The sequence below is a fragment of the Xenopus laevis genome, chromosome 3S (genome assembly GCF_017654675.1).
Source record: "Xenopus laevis strain J_2021 chromosome 3S, Xenopus_laevis_v10.1, whole genome shotgun sequence".
Taxonomy (NCBI): domain Eukaryota; kingdom Metazoa; phylum Chordata; class Amphibia; order Anura; family Pipidae; genus Xenopus; species Xenopus laevis.
Window position 1 is genome coordinate 81,274,055 of NC_054376.1, and position 24,251 is coordinate 81,298,305.

Genomic DNA, 24,251 nt, shown 5'->3' on the forward strand with positions numbered 1-24,251 from the left:
ATATGCTATTATTTAATTTTTTCAACCAAGCGTTGCATTGAAATTGTGGAAATGATTAAAAAAAAAACTTGGCATGTAGTTTAGACAAATGACACAAAGAGTATCAGGTTTAAAACCTTTAGGGAGAAGGCCGGCATAGTTTACAAGCCACCAAACTTATTAATAGGTCTTACTCCCCTTTGCAATGTCAACTGTAACATTAATCCTTATCCTTAGTCGCAGTGTCTTAAATGTCAGCTGTCAGTAGCTGCCTTGCTCTTTCTCTGTGTAGATCTAAGAGCCCAATGGAGAATTTTGAAGAAAATAATCAAAGTAAAGATAAATTATTAGAGCCTCCGCCCTTGGGTAATTCTTACATAGAGGACGAAGATGTAAAATCTTCTATCAAGCCACGGTTTTCTCCCCTACCAAGGCGGAGAAGTTCTGTGTCATCAGATGAAGGAGACTTGGAACCACCAACAACAGTTGCAAGAAAAGTGTCCTTTGCAGATGCTTTTGGTTTTGATCTTGTGTGTGTTAAAGAGTTTGATACATGGGAGGTGCCGATTGTATCACAAATCCTTAACTATGAGTTGGAAACACACTACATTGAGGAATTCTATTTAACAGCCAGCTTTGCATTGCCATCAGCTGATGACATTTTGGGTAAACTCCATACAAAAAAGGTATTGTTGGAATCAATTGACTTGGCACCAGGCACAAGTTGTATGAAAGGAATTATTCGAGTTCTGAATGTGTCTTATGAAAAGCAAATATATGTGCGAATATCAGTGGACGACTGGCAAAGTTACTATGATATGACAGCTGAGTATATTCCTTACTCCTTCAATGGTGATACTGATCAATTTGCCTTCACAATTTCTTTGGTTGCTCCTTATCAGAAAGAAGGTGCGTCAGTGCAGTTTTGCATTTGCTATGAAACACCCATTGGTACATTTTGGGATAACAATGATGGGGAAAATTATACCCTCGTCTGCCATAAGAAAGAATATGCTGTAGAAAAAGATCATGCGTCTGAAGATCTTGCAGAGAAATTCAAGAAAAGCTGTTTAAAGTCAACACCAAGGTAAGTATTAAACTAAAATTAAAGCAATTTATGAGGTTTTTAGCTACAACTGAACTACATATCCCAGCAGCCACAAAAAAGTAAAGGGGCACTATATGTCATGGAAACTGGTGATAAAAATAGCCTCAGGGCTGCATGACCTTAATACAGAGAAATGTTGCACTAAGCTATTTAAACACTGATTTATTTTTATTATTTATCTGTAGCTAAAGTCTGATAGGGTGACATTAATAAACAAAGACATGAATTTGTTTCAAATTCCATCATGTTCCTAGCAGTTTAGATTGAAACTTCCCATTGATAAGTCATACTATTAACCAACACAAGTGAAAATTAAGAAAAATAAATCTACAGCACAATATGCAGCAGATATTTATAGTAAAAGGTGCAGAGTTTGCCACCAACCAATGAGCAGGTAGCATTTACTGGCTACCTGTTTAAAGTAAACAATTGCACCTGGGCAAACATCGTGACCTTTATAACACACAGGGGAAAGAGTTATGCAAAATATAAAATAAAACTACCACCACACCTCCCCCAAAGAACTGTGAATAGGATCTGCCAAGATGTATATTCTACAACTTTTTAAAAAAAAACTCTTTTTTTTATTTATTTCGATTTTTACACAGGAATAGGAGGCATTTTGCTTTGATAAGAATAGCAAAAGCACCATCTGATAAGCAACTAGAGCAACTGCTATTATTGCAAGTCACTGGAGAATGCTACTGTAGCACAAAGCAATTGGCATATGTGAGAGAAATATGTCTAAATACACAGAGAAGGAATATTCTGTACAACATACTGCAGAAGAAGTTACTGCAGGTCTCTATTTTCCAAAAAGGAGAACATAGACCTGCGTCCCCACCCATGAATACAAAACTGCCTGTATTTGGTAGTATGGTATTTATGAGGCACAGGTGGAGGGAGGCACATTGGGATCCCACCTCTTATCCATTAACTTGGACACACAAGTTAGGGAGCACTGGCTGTCATGGGCCGCAATAAAACCCTTTCTTACTACCTGCCCTATGACGGCCGTAAGGACAAGTCTGCCCATCTTCTGCTTTATCTACCTAGCTCTGGATTCCCAGCTGATGTTAGATACAGAGGGATGCTAGTGCTTTTACCCAGGGTGAGAGTAAATGTCCCTTGTGTACATGTATATGTTTTATACTTGAGAACTGGGAGATAAGGACATAAATGTGCAATAGGATTGTTTTACCTTCATTATGGATTTATGCTCACCTAGTTACCATCAAGTACAAGATACTATATTGCTTTATAAATACAGGGAAATAGCAAAAATTCTAATGATTTCAATACGACTCTATGAGAAATAGTTTTGCTGTATTTTACTGCCAATGCTTTCCTGTAAATGAAATGAAGCAAACATTTTATTGTTATTAGATGTGTGAAAACATTATTAGGCAATATCATGATACAAGCACCAACACATAGGGGCAAATTCACTAAAGGGCGAAGTTCTCCAGCAAAGGCTCCTCCACACTTTGCTCCACTTTGTCAGGTGTAAATTCGTTACCACTATGCTAATTCACTTAAAATGTGAAGTTGCGTCTTGGCAGTCGAACTTTGGCAAAGTTTCGCTAGTGTTAACTCGTCAGCGCGAGCAACGCATAGCGAACTTTTCGCTGACGTTCATTTCTGCCTAGCAAAACTTCATTAGTGCTCAATTTGAATTGGGCGGGTACATATAGGTCGTATAGATGTCTTTATTAGAGATGTTAGTGCAAATGTTCAAAGAAGCATGATAAAGACAAAAGAGATCCTCTAATGTCCTAGACATGAGCCCACCTTAAAACAAATGTGGCATGTCCTCAAATGGTTGGAAAATAAATGTTGACACAAAAAATCTTTAATAGTTAGGACTTTTGAAGGCAATCCCACTTTAAAATATGAAAAAATGTCAGCGGTTTTATACGTCTTTTATGACTTTTTGGCATACAGGATATGATGTCACTGACATGAGACAGAGGAGGATGTGGCTTCATCTTTTCCGTTCGGCAGGTCTAAGGTGGAGAAGGAAACTCTGGTAGAATTAGCACTTAAGTTAATGTGTGGAGTAAAGATTGCTGCAGAGACCTGCTGTTCATCCCTAGAATACAGAACTAGGTGTGTTAGTCAGTGATGTATTGGTGAGGGGCAGGAGGGGGTAGGCACATAGAAGCCTAGTGGGGAATGTAATAAAAATAGGTAAAGGAAAAAATATTCATAATTTGAAAAGTTATGCCTTTGTGCGAACAAATTTTCCTTTGCGTGAATTTAATATAGCTTTTGCAAACCTGGAAACTGTTTAGCGACCTCTTCCAACAGTGGAAGAAGGTTTGAGAATTGTATGGTTTGCACCAGGGCACAGTAAATGTACTAAAAGTACTTACTGAAAAAGTTGTTATGTTTGCTCCATAACATCATTCTAGCACTTTTTAAAAGTGGGCAATGTGCAATTTAAAATTTGCAATGTGCAATTAAAATTTGTGATGCAATTACAGTTTAAGGAAGAGTATTACATTGCTAAATGCTAATTTTTATTCTTATTTGTGTAAATTGTTTTGCTCTTTGCTAGGCTTGGGCGAATTTGACCTGTTTAGTTTCTGCAAAAATTTGCTGCCAGCGAAATGTCGCCTATGCCCATTAAAGACTAGGGGTGTCAAAATGGTTTTGACACGCTGTTAATTTTTTTAATGCATGTCATTTTTTTTTGCTGTGCGACGCCATACAAGTCTATGGGCGTCATTTTCACGGTGAAACAAGGCAAAAAAATACGCCTATCCCTACTCTTTGCAACTTTTATTACCTTCCCCATTAGTGCTCTGAACTTGCGCACCCTTATTGCATGGGGATAGGCAATATCAGGGGTAAGCAAAATAAGAGAAGTGGCATTACAATTTAAAGGGATTTAAAGGGATACTGTCATGGGAAATATAAATTTTTTTCAAAATGAATCAGTTAATAGTGCTGCTCCAGCAGAATTCTGCGCTTGAATCCATTTCTCAAAAGAGCAAACATATTTTGTTATATTCAATTTTGAAATCTGACATGGGACAAGACATATTGTCAATTTCCCAGCTGCCCCAAGTCATGTGACTTGTGCTCTGATAAACTTCAACCACTCTTTACTGCTGTACTGCAAGTTGGAGTGATATCTACCCTCCCTTTTCCCCCTAGCAGCCAAACAAAAGAACAATGGGAAGGTAACCAGATAACAGGACTTTGTCCTCAATATCTCTTTTTGACAGTATTTTATACTACACAATCAGCATTACATGATGGAAAAATGTGTCTTAAAAATGGAAATAGTCAATACTTCAAAACAGAACAGAAACAAAACAAAAAAATCTTGTAATACAAAAGAAAAATTAGATTGTTGGCATGTGTAATGTGGCTTGTGTATCCTGAGACCTCCATATAAGAATCACAGAAAGGCTCATGTATAGAATTCCCTGCTCACAGTTATGGGGTCTGGAGAGGAATCTGAGGCATCCTTAACCTCTCAACCTTTTTGGCATAAACACTAGCAACTAGCAGGCCTGCATGTAAAGTAAATATCAGAGTCATGCCTTGACTGTAAATGATTAGGTAATAAAAATGTTGCCGTCATTCCCGTTGCTGATGTCTTACAAGTTACATAATCTACATGTTACTAAAGTGATTATTTACTATATAAAATATATTATTTTTTAAAATAAGATTACATTTTAATTCGATTTCTTTAAAAAAGTTCATATGAAAAATATTTTTTTGGTCAGCAGTACTAAATCTGTGCTCAACCCCACACTGAAATAATTAAAAACTGAGAAGAATGAGTGTGATTTATTATCTGTCCCAATGGAATGGCATGATAGCCTGTGCAAAGCTTGCCAAACAATATGACTGTTATTTAAACTGTAAAAATATTAACAAATAAAACAGTTGCAATAATCCTAGAATTTTCTTCATACTTTGGTTTATTCTAAAGCACATCTATATAATTTTTTTACAATATGGAATCAAATTCAGAATTTGAATTAAAAAAAAAATCCCATATGCTCAGTGATGTAACTAGAAGTCTATGGGTAAAAACTTTTATGGCCTCCTCTTTTGTTAAGGGGTACTTCAGAAGCACAGGGTCTGACCTTAATTTCCGCTAAGCCACTGGCAATAGGGAAATTGAAATTCCCCTACCTTTAATGCGTAACCAACCAAAGGGTGGATGGAGTAGGAGGCTAAAAATAAGACCTCAAAATAATTATAGTAGGGTTTCATAGTAATAACTTGACATACATCTAGAGGTTTAGAACATTTTGAACATTTGAACATTTCTTTTCAGAATCTCACTGTTTTTGTCTCTTCTGTTTTCTTAAATGTAAATGAGATATTTAACTATATGGTAATGCAGTTTAACTTTATAGCAAATGCATTTAAACATTTCCAGTGATAAAAAGTCTCTATTTTTTCTATTATAATTAGGAAATATCTCTGTTTCAGGTGCAACATACCAAAATCCATGACCCTATAATAATGCATACAGCAGGAATGTATTTCTTGCTTCCCCTGCAGTACGGCCCATCATCAGTTGCTTTGTCTCTAATAACTGATTTCTCAGGCCTGAAAGGATTGCAGATATGCCGATAATTACTTCTGAACAACCCCCATTCCTTACAATCTTGTTTTGTTTTTGAAGACATACATTTGTCACAGGCTCTTTTTATTTCTAAATCAGTAATTCTTTGTTACAAAATGGCTTTGTTTTCAATGTAATACAGTCGCTGTTGGATCTAACCTTATCATGTCCTTGTTTATTCATCTTGAGAAACTATGGCATGGATCCACAGTAATCTCTGGGAGAGCATGTGGCTAAACTGATTGTTCTTTATTTTTATGCAACTAGTGCAAATGGCCTTAACGTAAACTCAAAAATAATACATCTGTGTTATAGCCACAGTACAGTAAATTTATATATTATTATATTTTAAGATTCACATAATCTTAACAATAGTTTACAAACAATTCTGTTTTGCACTTAAATAATAGATTCTGTGAAAAAAGGTTTCCCCTGCTTTCTATTCATTGTTTAGCTTCTGTATAGGCCATGTTCCCACCAGCAACACTTGCCTTTCTGCACTCTGTGATGGTGCATTGTATTTGGCAGGCCTGGATTTGTGGCCTGGATTTTGCAGGCCTAGGCCTATGGCGGCCACATTGAAGGGAGTACTGGGGGCCCACAGCTCCTTCTCGCTCTGGTGCAAATGTGTATGCTCACGGGGGCCAGGTGCATGTGAAGGTGGGGGGGCACGTGCCAAGACTATATGACCTAGGGGCACCAAAGAGGGAAATCCAGGCCTGGTAATTGAGCACTTAAATGTTTTGAGCAGAATGTTTGTTTGGTACCTGCAACACTGGGTGCTTTAACAAGTGTATCTGAGACTCTCATGAAACAGCCAGGCCCTCCCCCACTCCGCAGCTGCAAACCCCCTCTGGCCCTCCCCGTGTACCTTTTTCCTGTTCACTGGGAGGGAGGTTGGAGGGGCAGCACCAATAGTGGGACTGGGCCAGCAGGGATCACAAGGACTGGGGACCCACTGGGCCCAGTCTGGGGACTGAGGACACCATATTCCCTTTCAACATGTCATTCTAACATTATAAGGTGTTTTAAAAAATGCTATAATAGCACTCCTGAAAAAACCTGAAATCAGATATTTATTTAAGGACACATATATATACATTATCTGCCTCTTGTCCCACCATTCTGAATGCATTGCTTCACTTTCTATATTGCTTTTTATGCACAAAGCAATTAATTGTAATTGAAGTTCGGACTTCTTTTTTTTTTTTATCCCCACTATCTGTGTAACTGCATTTTGCCAAAGTTGTTTGTCCTGTAGATGTCATGAACACTCTGTTCCCTATTTTATCTCTGCTTTCTCTATGTGTATTATGTTTTGGTTTTTAATTTCATCCATTGCATACCAAATAGAGTCACTCCATGATACACTACTAAGTTTTAGTAGTAGAGTGTCCTTTTCTCCCCCTTTGCAATACTATCGACTATCGACAAATAGACAAAAGTGACCATTTAGAAAACATTGTGCAAAGTGCAAAAAAGTGCACCTCTGGCCTTCCTTTGTCCCCGAATTACTGCAGGTCTCTGCACTCTGTTTCAGAGCTCAGAGACCTGCAGTTGCCCTAATGCTTATAGTTCTGTATAAGAGGTTTGCATATAAAGTATATACACATAGAACATTTACTTAAATACAGTTAGGTTCATAAATCTTTGGACAGAGACAACTTTTTTCTAATTTGGGTTCTGCACATTAATTATATGCAGTTGAACTGCAGACTTTCAGCTTTAATTCAGTCGATTGAAAAAAAAAAAAAGATTGCATAAAAATGTGATTTTTTTTAACACAATCACTTCATTTCAGCGGCTCAAAAGTAATTGGATAAATTAAAAAACTGAAAATAAAATGTTCATTTCTAATACTTGGTTGAAAACCCTTTGCTGGCAATAACAGCCTGAATTCTTGAACTCATGGACATCACCAGATTCTGGGTTTCCTCCTTTTTAATGCTCTGCCAGGCCTTTACTGCTGCGGCTTTTAGTTGCTGTTTGTTTCTAGGCCTTTCTTATAGCAATGAATTGCAAAGAGGACATTATCATACGAGATGTACATATCACATTGAACTTAATCAAGCCCTAAGCATTAAAAATAAAGTATAACCACCAACCCTGTCCTGAAAACAATGCTGGTCTTTTAATTGAAGCATCAGGAGTACTTTTAACTTTCAGTGTGGCCCTGGCAAATATCTTAGGCTGGCAGCTGCCTTTGGGGGTGTCCTAGCCCTCTCTTTCATCTTCATCTGACAGACAAAAGTACTAAAGTACTGGGACCAGGAGCTTTCTTGGAAATGCGGGAAACAGCAACTAGCTACATCCCATCAAATTTGTTTGTTTGTTTGCTATCCTGTAAGGTCTGTCTGCTCAGTTGTGTGAAACACTTGGCACAAAATAATAGTATTGTTGGAGCTGCACAAATATAGTACCCTTCTGCTGCCATAGGGAGTCTCTAATGTTAAAGTGCAACAGAGCACTCATATCTTACATATCTCATCTGCACGTAGTGTGTTTCAGAGCATAAAAGCAGAATAAGTATTATGAAATTATAAAATGAGAAATTATAGTGATACCCCCAAAATTAGATTCAACAGGGCTTAATTACAACAGCAGTACACCACTGGATTTAATTAAGCTATGTTACTTCTGTGCTATGGTCCCCAAATCAATTCAGAAGTTTTTCTCAAACCATGTCAGGAATTCAATTAGCATGTCTAAAGTTCAGTGGAGCATCCTACTGAAAACTGCAAATAAGCCACAAAAAGTATGGCATTATACAGATACAGATATTTAAATTTTTTCATAACGTACATTGGAAACTTGTTGTGACATAGTATCTTTTAATTAAAACAGAACACTATACACAATAAATCACCAGAAGCGCTCAAGTAAGAAAACCGTGAATAGAGATAACTTGAATCATTAAAAATTAAGTTAATTGCCATAATACCAAACTCCAATTAATCTTTGAATAACCTTGGAAAGATTTATACAGATTTGTGGGTATAGCTTTACCCAAATCTCTCTCTTTTGCTACAGATAATTCCTGTTTCTTATAGTGTGATACACAACCATCATTTCTGCCAGTGTATCCTTTTATAAGACAGATATACAATAAGGGCCCCATTTACTTAGCTCGAGTGAAGGAATAGAAGAAAAAAACGTTGAATTTCAAATGTTTTTTTTGGCTACTTCAACCATCGAATAGCCGAAGTACTGTCTCTTTAAAAAAAAAACTTTGACCCCCTAGTTTGCCACCTAAAACCTACTGAAGTCAATGTTAGCCTATGGGGAAGGCCCCTATAGGCTTTCTAAGCTTTTTTGGCTCGAAGAAAAATTGTTCGATCAATGGATTAAAATCCTTAGAATTGAACGATTCGAAGGATTTAATCGTTCGATCCAACGAATTGCGGTAAATCCTTCGACTTTGATATTCGAAGTGAAAGGATTTCCATTCGGCAGTCGAATATCGAGGGTTAATTAAACTTCGATATTCGACCATAAGTAAATTTGCCCCTAAATGTGTATAACCAGTTTGTCAGTTTATGGTTGAATGCTCAACTCACTAAAATGGATTATGTTGGAATGACATTTTAATATTGTCCAAATATACTCAATTAAGTGTTGAATTTATTTGTATGAATGATGTGGATGGTGCTGCAAGCAGAAACATAAGGTTGTTTGCTTGCAAGAGGTTTGAAGTGCAACTGAGCTGCTGTACATATTCATACCACTGTATACTATGATGTTGCATTTTGTGAGCTGATATTGAATCCTTGCTCACAACAAAGTACTAACCCCTGCTGCTGTGTTGACTCATAATGTGCGTGTACAGTGTCTGGGAGTCACATTAAAGTGGGGCCTTGAAATATTCTTATCCAACATTTTGTGGCATTTCACAGCTTTACAAAGAGGCAGCTGTAAAGGTTTCCATGAGTTTGTTCAATGGAACTTCTTACACCTTTGCTAGGATTCTTAAATTTACATTGGCAAGATACCAGAGACCAATTGTTTCCTTCTCTGGTAAAAGTGGGTATGGCTATATTGCATATTGTTATTTCTTCCTAGACAGATACAGATCTCTTAATATTTTAATGATCCTACAACATATAAAAATGGAATTATGAAGCAAGTAGATTTGTGTTAGCTCAGACTCAAAGGGGTAAATTTACTAAAGGGCGAAGTGGCTAACACTAGCGTCAATTCACTAACGTTACCACCCACAGGGACATCGCCAATTTACTAACAGGCAACAATTCGATAGCGAAAGAGACAGGTGCTAGTGGTCATTCACACTCTATTGGCAGGCGACAATTCGCTCAGGCGAATATACGTTACAGCTCAGACCAGGGGAAGTGCAATGGAGTGCATAGATCTTCCTCAATCTTCTGCCACTTACATCATATTCTGTGAGTGGAAAATGCATTAAAGTTGAAAAAAACGCTGGTGTCTTTTCCTTATTTCAGAGTGATAGGCTGCAAAAGTCCTTAAAAATTCTTTTTTTGGTAACCGGTTTTCTCCATACATTTTCTAACTTATAGAACATTAACTTTACAGTGGGGTCATGTGTAGGGCATTATAACAACTATATTGTGACGGTTCCCTGGATATGTTTTTTAAAAAGTGTAATTTGTAAGTATATGCACCAACATTTAACATAAAGAAGTCCATACAACTTTAAATTTCCTGCCCTATGCAAATTGACCTGAGCGCAAGATCCCTAGGCAGAAATGAACACTATCGCATCTTCACTATCGAATGCTCGCATTGCAAAAGTAATGCTAGCGTTAAATTCCTTTTAAGTGGACTGCAATTTGTAAAGCATTCATCGGTCGGGAGTCCACATCTGTATTCTGTAAATCCCCAATTAGGGGAGTTGCCCCAGTTCACAGGCAATCACATAAAAAAAATTCCTATATCAAGAGATATCTGTCCCAAGGCCTTTTTCTTTAGTAAAATAAATTATTTATTAATGTTCACATTAAAAATCAGATACATACTGACCCCACATGGCCCACCTTACGCATTTCGCACCCTCACAGTCATAGGTGTCATAGGTGAGAGACACCTATGACTAAGCACCGGAGGGTGCGAAATGCATAAGGTGGGCCATGTGAACATTAATAAATAATTTATTTTACTAAAGAAAAAGGATTTGGGGCAGATATCTCTTGATATAGGAATTTTTTGTATGCAATTTCTTGAGAGCAAGACCTATAATTCTGTTTTATATGACCTAAAATATTCTTTAATATTCCTTATCTATTTAACTGTGTTAGCAATATATAAAGTATAATAATGTTAATGACAACATCAGTTTTTAACCCTGTACAAAAGAATCCCATGGTTCCTGAGATTATTCACAATGAGCATTTATAGTACAAGATGGTTTATGCTATCTACCTTCTATGTTGCATCTTTATTTTAAATGGTGCATAAAAACATGTACATACTGTCTTCTTTTGTGCAAACAATACCATTTTTAACTTCTTTAAAAGTAAGCACCGGCATCTGGGTCAAGAAATGAGCCATTTCCAAACTCTGCCAAATGCTTGAAGCAAATACTTGAAACATGATGACGGGCATTTGCTGAAGAACATAATACCATACAAAAATAGCAGCTATGTAATTTGGGTCACTTTTCTTTCCATTTAAATAGATCATGTACTGAGTCACTCACCAGGAGAGCTTATCTCTATAAACCCTCTTCATGTCTAAGGGACAGCTACAAACAGGTCACTGAACAGTGTCATGAGTCATGAAAAATACAATAATGACAGAGAGAAGAAGGTTTTATATTACCAGTCCTGCTGACCAGCTTGTTTAATTATGACTAGTACTACATCTTTTATCGGGTTCATTTGTTGGAAAAGAAAGTAATGGTACAGCTATAAATACTTAATAATATAATAATATGTAAACCACTGATTCTTTCTAAACATAATTTAACTAATAAAAGTGCAATCTTTGATTTTAGACCAAATTTAATTATTGTGCAAATAATGTAATATTTGTTGTTTTGCTGCCTACTATATCCATGCATTTAAAACAAATCTTTAATTTCACAGTAAAGAAGAAGATGACCTGGATGAATCTGAAGAAAAATATTCTAGATCAACAGGTAACATACAATACATTGCATTCACAAACACCATACATATTTGTTGAATGTGTATTCATTTGTCATTGTCATTTTATTCAGCACATATATATGTTCTTTTTTAACAGATAATTACATCCCTAGAATTATTTGTTCACATGATGACAATAGTGAAGATAATAACAATGAAGAAGATAATTCTCAAGAAAAGAACAAGAAAGGAGATGATGATTTAGAAATCCTTGTAAGTGTTTTGGGGGTATTAAATGTTTAAATAGCATTGTAACGCTAACACATTAAGAAAATTTACTTTTTGCAAAGATGGGAGCACTTTTTCATGAATACTGTAGTCAGATGTTGAAGATTGTATTTCTAGATTCACTTTTGAAATATGTTATGCTTTTAAATTCCATGTGTTATATATATATATATATATATATATATATATATATATATATATATATATATATAGATAGATAGATAGATAGATAGATAGATGATAGATAGATAGAAAGATAGATAGACAGAGAGAGAGAGAGAGAGAGAGAGAGAGAGAAACATATTTTGAACCCAGATTTACTTTATTAGTTAGCTCTTATTATTGAAATATCACTGAAAATATAAAAAAATTCTAGAATTTCATCTTTATCTAAAAAAACAACTATATATTTCAGTTGCAACATTTTACAATAATAAATTAAAATAATATATTTTCATGTTCTTTATTACTGTAGAAATTTTCAGGAAGGACACAGTGATCATTACTCAAAAAGTTTAGACATAAACGTAATCAATACATACGTAAATATTATTTTAAATATCTATACCAATCCATATATTTGTAATGCACATTTGTAGTTATTTGAAACAAAGTCTTAAATAACTTCTACTTTGTTCAGTAAAATATATTAAAATGTATATAAAATAAAAATCCATAATTTTCTATTTTGGAATTATATAATCTTTTTAACCATACAAAAACTCTGAAATGTCCTGATATTTCTCATTCGGCATTACCAAATCTAGAATAGCTTTGCAATGAAATCCTGTGGTATTTGGATTCCTATGCAAATGCATAAGTGAAAGGCTAAATGAATGTTTGTCATATATTAGGTCTTGAGGTTCAATGTTCTTTAAAGCAGTTCTACTTTGAAGGAATTGTGACTGTCACATTTCAAGAGAAATATCTTTGGGTTGTAATAAAAAAAGGTTGACTTTTCAATTGCCATGCAGAAGATGTTACTTATTATTAAATAGTTTAATGTTACCATCTCTATTTCTTAATTTGCACCCCTTTTAATTACAGAACCTTGAGATATTACAGTTTTCCAACTGGAAAGCCCTCAAACTATTTATTAGTATTTTACCTTGTAATTTTTTTTAAAAAAGCATATGCATAACTTTTTTTGATATTTTGTTCTTAATATGAACACAGGATATATTCAATATTCAGGGTTTCTGGAAATATCATAGTTTAGCATTGTTTAGGCTGGGACTGGAAATAAGGTTTTGCTTTTATAAAAACCATATATACTGTTTTATTTTTAAGTCATCGTTATATTTACTTACCAATAAATGGAGTGAATACATTGATAAAACTAAATTTGACCATTATATATAAAATGTTAGATAGATGTATTTTTCAGATATTTGTAATTTAGATTTGTGCTTCCAACACTTTAATGACTTAGACAATGAAGCGGTATAAGACCTTGAAATACAGCTATCCAGTATGCTTGAAACCCACAGGCATTAGCTCACAAGACAGCTGAGCAGTTGACAAGTAGCATGAACCTTATGTTAGAAAAAGAAGAAATTGTAAGATTTGCATATAATTACTGAGATCATGCAAATGTCAGTTATGAATATAAAAAAACACAGGCATTTCACTGTTAAATCCTGACAGTTGGCATCACTGAAAAGCTCAAATGCATTTGAGTACTAGTTGGCAGAAGGTCATTAAAACAGAATTTGCAGATACATTAACACTCTCACTTTTCTTTGAGTGATAGTTTGCTATTTATAGTTTGCTCAGAGTTTCCAGAAAACATGCTTCAAGATAAGTTGTAGTGGGCTACCGCATAAAAATTGCATGTGGAAGATGGGGGCATTGAGCTTTTCTAAATTGATTTGAAGGAAGCTATCAATAAGTATGCATAAAGCCGAGACAGCAATGATGGTACAGGCATATGAGGAAAAAGCTGTAGACTACTGTAGATTTTTTTGTAATAGCGAATAAGTCATTTTTACATGCAGTAGAAAATCCTGAAACATTAAAATTGACTGCATAAAAACATTTTAATAGCTTGCTAAACTTTATAAAATAAAGCCAGGTTATATAAAAGTATTGTGTTGAAAGAGATATTCAATGGTAGAATTTTAATTAGCTAGATATTATCTGAAATAAACCTATTAAAAGCCAATACATGATGCAACAAACTATCTGAATAGATATGTACCCTAGTGATACCGATGCACTGATTGATGACTTGGTCTGTGAATAAAGACAGTATAAACTAGCTGCATACAGAGATGCTAAATTATGGTCCAAGATTTGTGACACACAAAAAAGTAATGAGAACGGGTCACTGTAAGGAAAGTAAGTAAGAAGATATGAATACTCATAATGACCCAGCATATGCACATGAGGTCAGAAAACAAGTCTCAGCGAAGTCAGTGGAGAAATCAGAAAGATACTTAACCATTACTAAGAGACATGACTTAGACATGACTTGGCCTTAGTACATATAACAATTTTGGAGGAGATTGGAGAACCAGAGTTTAAACAGTATAAAGGACAACTGTTACAAATGACATAACAATGTTTCAAATACCAGGACTAGATTCTCAGAGTTGGACTAACACATTCCAATTCTCAGTGCAAGAGCCCACATTAATTTCATAACTCTACAGTGCTTAAAAGGCATAGTTTTCTTACACACAATCTAAAATTAAAAGATTTTAAATGCAGATACTCTGATGTGAGATGAGACATACAGGTTGGGTTCATTAATCCTTAAACAAAGAATCCTTCATCATAACTAATAAGAAGAATATATAACTGTAGACTCATCGATATGGGTAAAAATATGGTAAATGGTAATAGGATTTCTTGTGTAAAAAAGGGTTTTAAAAAGAGAAGAATATTGCAATTAGATCAAGTTATTAAATCCTATATAAATGTACTTGCACATATATACAGTGTCGTTTTTTCTTATTTTTTCTTATTTTTTCTGGCCTTTGTTATCTACCATATTTCTTAGATATTTGTCTACCTCTTTGATTTGGGGTGTTTGTTTCCCATTTTGCTCTTATTTGTTTACTCATGAATTCACTTTCTCTCACTTAGGGGCAGATTTACTAAGGGTCGAAGTGAATTCGAGGGAATTTTCGAAGTAAAAAAATTCAAAGTAATTTTTTGGATACTTTGACCATCGAATAGGATACTACGTCTTCGAATTTTCTTTGACTTCGATTCAAAAAATCGTTTGAATATTAGACCATTCGATAATCAAAGTACCGTTTCTTTAAAAAAAACTTCTACTTCAATACTTTTCGCCAAATTAAACCTGTCAATGTGCTATGTTAGCCTATGGGGACCTTCTACAACATTTTTCTAAGTCTTTACACATCGAATAAAAATCCTTCGATCATACGCTAAATTCGTTTGAATTGTTCGATTTGATCGCAGGATTGCCAAATTTGCTGAAAAAACTTTGAATTCGATATTCGAATTCAAAGTTTTTTCATTCGATGGTCGAATTTCGAAGTTTATGTGTACTTCGAAATTTGACCCTTGATAAATCTGCCCCTTAGTAACACTAACACTATATTTGAATTTTTGTATTTCATTTTTAGGCTTAGCCAGTGACTTAGCTTTCAACACCATATTTATTTAAATTTATTTTAAGCAATTCTTAATATCCAAGAGTAAATAAACAATGATCTAAATATAAAATAAATGGGGACATTATATATCAGAAATCATTTAACTGCATTATTTAATCATTCAAATATTTTAAGAACTAAATAAAAGTACAAAATAAATAGATATTTTTAAAGACATTTAAAAAACATAAAATGTATAAAATATATTTTAAATGCCTCTTTAATGATATAACCTGAAAAGTATTAAACCAAAATATTTCAATAATTTAAATCATTTAAGAATGAGCATCACACACTTGCTTTATTGTGCACCATATAGAAATGACAAATCAAACACAATATAAGTCTTATATTACAATATGGTTAAACCTACTTACCTACATTTTTATAAAACAAAGACAGGTTACAATACTTTTGATTCACTACACATAGACAGCTGTAATAATACCTAGTAATTGGAACTGTCAATAATAATAACCAACTTTTGTTAAGCAATGAGAATAATTTAAATTTCCATAACTTCTATCACTTCTAATGATGTATCATCTAATGACCCACATTGCAACTATTTTTTAACAAATTAAAGACTGGTAAAACTTGAACTTTACTTATTTATTTTTGTGAATTACATCAGGAAAGCAGAAGCCAGACTCACAACACACTTGTGGATCTAGAAGGTTACCCATTTCAAGCACAGTCAAACTAGTTGTTAGAGTATAACCTTTTAGTTTTAATGTACTCTGTGCTATAGAATATAAAACCCACTTTATTTAGCAATGATTACATCCATCAGGTATCATCATCAGGATGTGATAATTATAATTATATATGTTAATTTGTTTTGGAAACTGAAAGGAATTATCTAGAAGACAAGATGTATATTTCAGGGGGAAAAGCCTTTTTTAAACTTTTTAAACTTATCTCCATCATTCTCAATCAAAAAATATATATATTTATCTAAAAAGAAAGTTTATAGTTTAATAATAGTGTAGTTACATCACACTTGCTTTTAATCTGGAACTTTCTAAAATTCAGTTCCAGGGTAAGCATACACCTGTAAATGATGTTGTCAGCTAGTTTTGTATATCCTGCACACATAATTATTCATGCTTTAATAGCCTTTTTTCTGTGGCAAGTTTTATCTTAAAAATAGAATAATTTTATATTAAAAATTAAGTACGACTGGACTAATCTGTGATATAAAAAGGGACCGCAAATATCAGTCAAGTAAAACCTTTCAAATTTTCCAAGTATATTTCTGTATTTTAAAAGCTAGGTTTGAAAAATTGCTTCAGTTAAGACAATATCTTTGCTTGCATCACAGTTATTGGTTTTGCATTTTAAAAAAATCAGAGTATGCACATCTCCTGAAGGAGCCAGAATTTTTTTTTTGATCACTATAGTCTGTTTAAGAGAATTTAGATTTGTAAAAATTACCCTGCATACAAATTAAGTTATTTTCTGTGCAGGGAGGAGACTCACAGGAAAAATCAACAAAAAATTATTAATATGTAAAATAAACTAAGCTCAGCTTCTCAACAGCCGCTCAGAGCCTACTGAGCAACTGAGGGCCACTGACACTTTCAAAGATTTTAAGTTTATAGACCTGGATCATTGCGGCTACTGACAAGCTGAAACTACAGGTTGGTGCAATAAGTTCACTATATAAAATATGGCCATATTCTTTATAGGATTTAGTTCTCCTTTAAGTAGTTTTGACTTTATGATTGAGGTAATTGTCTGCCTGGAAGACAGTGGCTCAGGGTTTTTGTAGACTGCATTAGGTTTTCCTCCAGGATTTCACTGTATTTTGCTGCATTCATCCTGTCTACCCACAAACTTCCCAATGCTTTCTGAAAAATAGTACTATACAAAGTGCCAATGATGTGCATAGTATGTCTTATCATATACTTATAGAAAATATCCCAATGTAAAAACCTAGAAAGGTTACTATATCACCAGGTGCTCATGCCCCAGACCTACAGCTCAAGGTGGAGGTATCCAACCAAAAGAGAAAACGGCAGGCACTCACAGATCCCATAAACAGGTTTGTAAAATAACTGAGAACTATATTTAGGCCACAAAGTAGATAAATACTGTGCATAGTCTTGCAAATGTTCACAAACTTGATGCGATGTGCCACACAGCAATGTGCATAGTATGTCTTATGCCAAAATATATTCTGAAGGTCAAAATGTTAAATTTTGCATAGTCTCTTAAATCTCAGTCACCAGGGCTTGCAATTTAAGTGGATAGTCAGTTATTGGCAAATTTAAAGCTGTGCCATAATCTTTCCATATCTTAATGATGTATTAAACTGTACTACATGGGATGTTCACTGACTTGGAAATTTTCTTATAGCCAAACCCTGACTTCTTTCTTTTCAGTCCCCTTTTCACAATGTTGTTTGGTGTGTTGTTTTGTCTTCATAATGTAGGTGCTCACTGACTCAACGCAAGTTGGACCTTCCAGATACACTTAAACCTCTTGCCACAAACACAGGAATCTCCATTAATTTGTTTTGTAACTTTAAAAAAAAGTCAGCTGTTAGTGATGATTTAGCTATGAGATCTTAAATGGGATGTACTGTATATTTATGCAATCATTTATATTGTGTTATGTAATTAATGTTTATAATTAATTTAAATCACTTTGTAGAGATGTGTGTTCATTTTAATATGAATGTGTCCATTTTTGCTGATCAGTGCCAACAAATTATTTTTTATAGACACTGTATGTACAGTTGTGTTAAGAATATTAGCAGTGTGTTTCAAAAAGTGAATATAGCTTATAAACCTTAAATTAGCCCTTAGTTCCATACACACAAAAGCATTGGGAACACTGTACATTCTACTCCAAATCAAAACATGAATGTACTGTACATGAAATGTATCAAAATTGTCTTATTCAGAAAGTGAAGAAAAGACAATATTAGGCTGTTCCAAAAAATAGTAGTGTTTGCATTCTTATTTACAACTTAAATATTCGCTTTATAAACTGAAAAATATTTGAAGCTTTCCTTTGAATCACTGAACTAATATTAAGTTGTATAACCACTGTTACTGAGAAGTGCTGCACCTCTGTGTTGCATGAAGTCAACCAACTTCTGGCACCTGTTACATTCCACAATTCTTCTGCATTTTGTTTGGTTTTGCCTCACCCCACAAGTTGCCTATTGAATTAAGGTCTGGAAATTGGTATGGCCACTGCGTAATGTCAATCTTGTTGGACTGGAACTAAGATGTTCCTCGTTTACTGGTATATTTGGGGTTGCTGTCTTGTTGAAACACCCATTCCAAGGGCATTTCCACTTCAACATATGGTAGCATGACCTATTCAAGTATTTTAATGTATTGAAACTGTTCCATGATCCCTGGTATGTGATAAAAAGGGCCAACACCATAGTATGAGAAACATCCCCATATCATGATGCTTGCGCCACCATGTTTCACTGTCTTCACAGTGTACTGTGGCTTGAATTCAGTGTTTGGGGGTTGTCTGACAAACATGACATGATCATGGTGCAAGTCAACTGTTGAGCTTTTTGTCAGGAAAGGTTGTCAGGAAGCTGAGGTGTTTGAATTCAAAAAACACAGGAACTCACACTTGGTTTTAGTAGCCAAACATGCAAACTTGAAGGCGCAATCTACTAAAACAGCAATTACTAAATTGGCCTCACAGTGTTAATTTTATTTAAAGAAACTTAATTTTATTAGGCATATATTATACATGGCAGTATATTCTTTTGTAAAGTTTTATATATTGAGTTTTATATTTGTATGCATAAAATCTTAGTCACCAAATAAACAATTTAAGGCAGTGCCTTAATTTTTTGTACAATTTTCACAAGTTTTTCGAGTTTTTTCCCAGACTGGAATTTTACAGGAAAATGTTTTGATAAATAAGGGGAAATAACCCATGCAGATTTGATCGCAGTATATTTCAGAAAATAATAAGATATTTTTGATAAATAACCCCCTTAGTAGATACTGTAACATTTGTTATCTTAACCCTGTTAAGCAGAATCCCTGAGTTTCATTAAAGGCAGCTGTTAGAATTTATACAATAGTTGCTAATATTCCACTGATACTAATGAGAAACATCAACTAATTTATCAACTAAATGTAGCAAATTGTAACAGTTCAAAATCTGCTCCTAGATCAGTGAGCTACCAGACTCAAACACTAGAGAGAGGAACATTAAGTTCCTCTCTCTAGGAACATTAAATTTTAAACTTACATTTTGGTAAAAAAACAAAAGAAGATGAAAGGCTATTGAAAAAAATCTTTATTTCTGGTGAACAATCTGAAAACAACTTAACTGAAAATTTTTGTTGGAAGATGAACAATCCCTTTACCTGATTGCTTCTAATCCAAATCCAACACCAATTTTCTTTACATTGTTATTCCTAATTGTATTTAACAGGAGAAATTGGTTTCTAAATTTTTTCAAGAAACATAAAGGTAAAATAGATTTTATTTCAAGAGTATTACTTTTTTCTAATTACATTACTAGATGCAATACTAGGTATGGGACCTGTTATCCAGAATGCTCTGGACCTGAGGTTTTCTGGGTCTTTCCGTAATTTGGAAGTCTACTAAAAAATCAATTAAACATTAAATAAACCCAATAGGCGGCTTTTGCTTCCAATAAGGATTAACTATATCTTAGTTTGGATCAAGTACAAGCTACTGTTTTATTATTACAGAGAAAAATGAAATCATTTTTAAAAATTTGAATATTTGGATAAAATGGAGTCTATGGGAGACAAGCTTTCAGTAATTTGGAGCTTTCTGGATAACAGGTTTCCGGATAATGGATCCCATATATCCAGTTTATGGAGTGTAAGATAGTGTATTATAAGTATTATCTTTACTGAATTAAGCTAAGTGCATTCAACTTCCCCCACCTATCATACTCATGAACATGTAGCATTAAACTTCATGAGCTGCAACCCCTCATCTACCAGCCCCAACGTCAATACTCAGGGTGCCTGGACTGTAATGAAAGGTAGGCATATTAGGTATTTATATACTGGTGATTGACTGAAATAAATTAACCTGTTTGTTCTATAATTGGTGAATATGCAGAATGGTGGAATGGTATGTGCACTTCTTTTACATATTAATTCCTAGCACCATGGATTATAGACAGTGTATGAACATTCTTCTTTAACAGCTTGATCATGAATGTATTGGGACACTGTTGCACTTGTTTTGAAATGCAATCCATACCATACGTAGCATGAAACTGCATTTTCTCTAAAAATAAATTTTATTTAAAATGTTAACACATGTTTAAAATATTTTTCTTATTGCAGCTGAATCGGAACCTTATGAAAGCCAGAACTATTTCTACTGAAGATAATAAAACCCTGATTTTTGAAGAACAAAGTTTGCTAAATACAATGCAAACATGTGAATCATTGGAATGTCTTAAAGATAGCAGCATAGACATCTTTAAAAAATGTAATAACAACATGTCTGCAAAAGAATCAAAAGAATTTAATAAGAATGAGGAGTGTCCTACCTTAAAGGATTCCTCAGAAACACTGGTAGCTGAAAATATGAAATCTACATCATGCACTGAACAGCATTTGCAGGAAACTGGGATTTCTTTACAAGAAAACTTGCCTCAAAATGGAGGACATCGGAAACGAAAAAAGGGACAAACAGGCTCACAAGATGAAACAAATGCTGAAAAATGGTCTCTTGTTACCAACAGAAAGCGAGAGCCTTACAACTTTATAGAATCTAACCTTTCTCCTAAAACTGAATCAATTCAGTTAATAGAAAATCTGGATGACAACGCAAACCCAAATGACAGTGATAATATAGTTGATGCCTCATATTTTTCAGTAAATAATAATGAGGAGGAGGATGATAAGAATGAAGGATGGATAAGGAGGAAGATAAGAATGAAGGATGAAAACAATCAGTTTCATGAAAACAAAAATATCGATAGATGGTCATTTGATAAAGCTGAGTCTTCTCAGTTAGAGCATGATTATTCTACCATCTCCTTAAATCAGAAATATATAGCTTCAGTGGGAAGTGAAGATCCTGAAAAAAAAGATGAGCAGAGTTTTTTAAAATTACCAGATGCTGAACATGAACGACCATTCCTTGATGTCGACAATGACTGTAAGATATTTAAAAAGACGCTTCCTGCAGAAAATCTTACCATTTCAGAACATACAGTGCCTACGTTAGATTTTTCTAGTAATGCTTGTCTAGATAATCTATGCCAAATAAAAGGCATCAATGATGAAAAAACAAGTGAAGCCATAAGCACAACTACATTCTATTCCCCATGTGATAGCACATCCAACCAAGGTTCTTTGGATGTTCTATTTGAAAACAAAACATCTAAGAGGGAAATGCATCCACACACAAATGACTCTCAAACTGTAGATTTACAGATCCCTGAAAAAAGTTATATTTCTACTTTCAATCTTAGTCCAAATCCTGTCCATTCTGATCACCAACATGATAAAACATGTTTTTTTTGCGAAGAAAAAAGTGAAGAATCCCATTCTTTTGAACGTCCCATGATTACAGGTAATGCACCACTAACATCCAACCATCAAGATTATATCAAAGACAAAGCTATAGTTGTGGATACAACTGATTTAAAACTTTGTAAAAAAAACAAAGATATAACAGATTGCCCAGTCCACACAACAGATACAACAGAGAATCAACTTGCCATGGGAGAGAAAGTGATAGTTGCTTTGGTAACTGAAGAGACAGGTGAAAGTGAAATATGTATGCCAGGAAGGGATCAAACAAATGTGTCTTATATAGATGTATGTACTGCAGTAAATAAAAATATAGTAGACCACTCAGATACTAAAGTTGGGGTGGAATCACAATCGGAAAAGTTCAGTTATAACTTAAACAAAAGTCAGGGTGGTAGAAGCAAAGAAATAACAAGTGAAGAGATAACAAATACTGCTTTGAAAGATATGAAAGTTCTTGCTAGTGTAGGAAGAGATTGTGATAATGGACAGATGCAGAGGACAATAGCATCCAAAACGCCTGGTGCAGATGCAATTTATATGGGTGCTTATAATGTTTTCAAAGACCAATTTAAAAGTCGGCTTGATGATTTCTCAAATAACCTAACAACAGTACATGAGAGTGATTCCCAAATGACAGATTACTCAGACACTGACTCTAGTAACAGTTTATGTGCGGAACTCTCAGGGGATTTCAGTAAGTTAGTTAAAGAACAAGGTGATACTAGTGATAATAGCATTAGCAGTGGTAGTACAACTGACATGTCTGCAATGCTTAAAGCGCAAGTAAACACGGAACAGAATTCTTTAAGGCCGTCCATATTAATAAGTGAACCAGATGATGAATTAGAAGAATGGTGCATTGAAGATGAAAAGAAGAGTGAACCTGAAGACATAAAGCAGTGTTACTATTATAGTAAAACAAATCACCAAGCACAAACTAGTGACCATGGCACTGAAGATGTGTCTATATCAAGTGACCCTTTGAATTTCAGCAAAACAAGCTCAAAAGTAATTTGCTCTGTAATGTTTGTTGTGTTTTCTGGTTTAATGTACCATTATGATTTTTTGGTTTGTTTTGCCCTCTACCTTTTTTCATTATACTGGTTATACTGGGAAGGTGATGGCAATAAAAAGTCTGTTAGGAAAGAGTAACCTACTATAGTTCATATGTATTGGCTTGAAAAATACACTGTACATTGAAACTACAATATTGCTGGACTTTTTGGACAATTATTATTCAAAATTATATTTTTCTTCTTTATGTAATTTTTGGAAAAGGACCATACAGAGACAGTCGTAACTAGTTACAGATTTATGTCCTACAGCAAAACAAGAAAAATAGGGGACAGTTGTTTTTGTTGCATCATTTTTTTTTTTTTTGGAATATTTTACCTATATGTTTAGTTTATTATGCGCATTCTGTAAGAAAATATTGGCATTATTTGTATTAAATGTTTTAATGTAGGAGAGTGTGTTTTACAAGTTTCATTTACTGTACTTAGACCTTTAATTTTGTGCTGTAAAGCTACTTTAAAAAGATAATGTTTTGTTCTTTGTACACTTAGGGGGTTATTTAATAAGCTCCGAATATCCAAAATTACCCGAAACCCGAAAAATTTTAGATTTTTTTTTATAAAATCGGACTTTTACTTTTTTTTCCAGAATTTATTAAACCCGAGGGCTAAAAAGGCAGAATATAAAAACACGGCATATTAAACCTGTCAAGGTTGCATAAAAGTCAATGGGAACAGTCCCATTGATTTTTTGTTGTGTCAGGGGTTTCGGGCAATTTCACAATGTTTTCGGAGCTTTCGGATGAAAACTCCAAAAAATTCTGAGATTTGGGGCAAAATTCACGAAAAATCTTTAAAATCTGAGCTTTTCCCGCAAAGCAAATTTTCGGGAAAAAGTAATAATAAATCAGCGTTAAAAACACAAGCGGGTTAGATCGGAGTTTGCAGCAACTGATATTGAGATAAATTCGGACCTTGATAAATAACACCCTTGCTGTGAAAATAGCATTGCCTTTCCACTGAAAAACTGATGAAAACTTAAAATATTGTTT

The 24,251-nt window shown here is 34.3% G+C and overlaps 1 protein-coding gene across 1 annotated transcript; it reads left to right on the top strand.

The window, feature by feature from the left end:
- Positions 1-230: 230 nt before the first annotated feature.
- On the top strand, positions 231-23,872 carry ppp1r3a.S (protein phosphatase 1 regulatory subunit 3A S homeolog). The gene is made up of 4 exons (XM_018255882.2): positions 231-1,066; positions 11,744-11,796; positions 11,904-12,019; positions 20,984-23,872. Exons 1-4 carry the CDS (start codon positions 231-233, stop codon positions 23,336-23,338), a joined length of 3,360 nt encoding a protein of 1,119 aa, XP_018111371.1. The 3' UTR covers positions 23,339-23,872.
- The last annotated feature ends 379 nt before the right edge of the window (positions 23,873-24,251 follow it).

Excerpts from the sequence above, each read along its gene's own strand:
- ppp1r3a.S (XM_018255882.2), top strand. The coding sequence starts at position 231 with ATGTCAGCTGTCAGTAGCTGCCTTGCTCTTTCTCTGTGTAGATCTAAG. Across the intron at positions 1,067-11,743 it reads TGTTTAAAGTCAACACCAAG|TAAAGAAGAAGATGACCTGG; the intron begins GTAAGTATTAAA and ends TTAATTTCACAG. Across the intron at positions 11,797-11,903 it reads AAAATATTCTAGATCAACAG|ATAATTACATCCCTAGAATT; the intron begins GTAACATACAAT and ends CTTTTTTAACAG.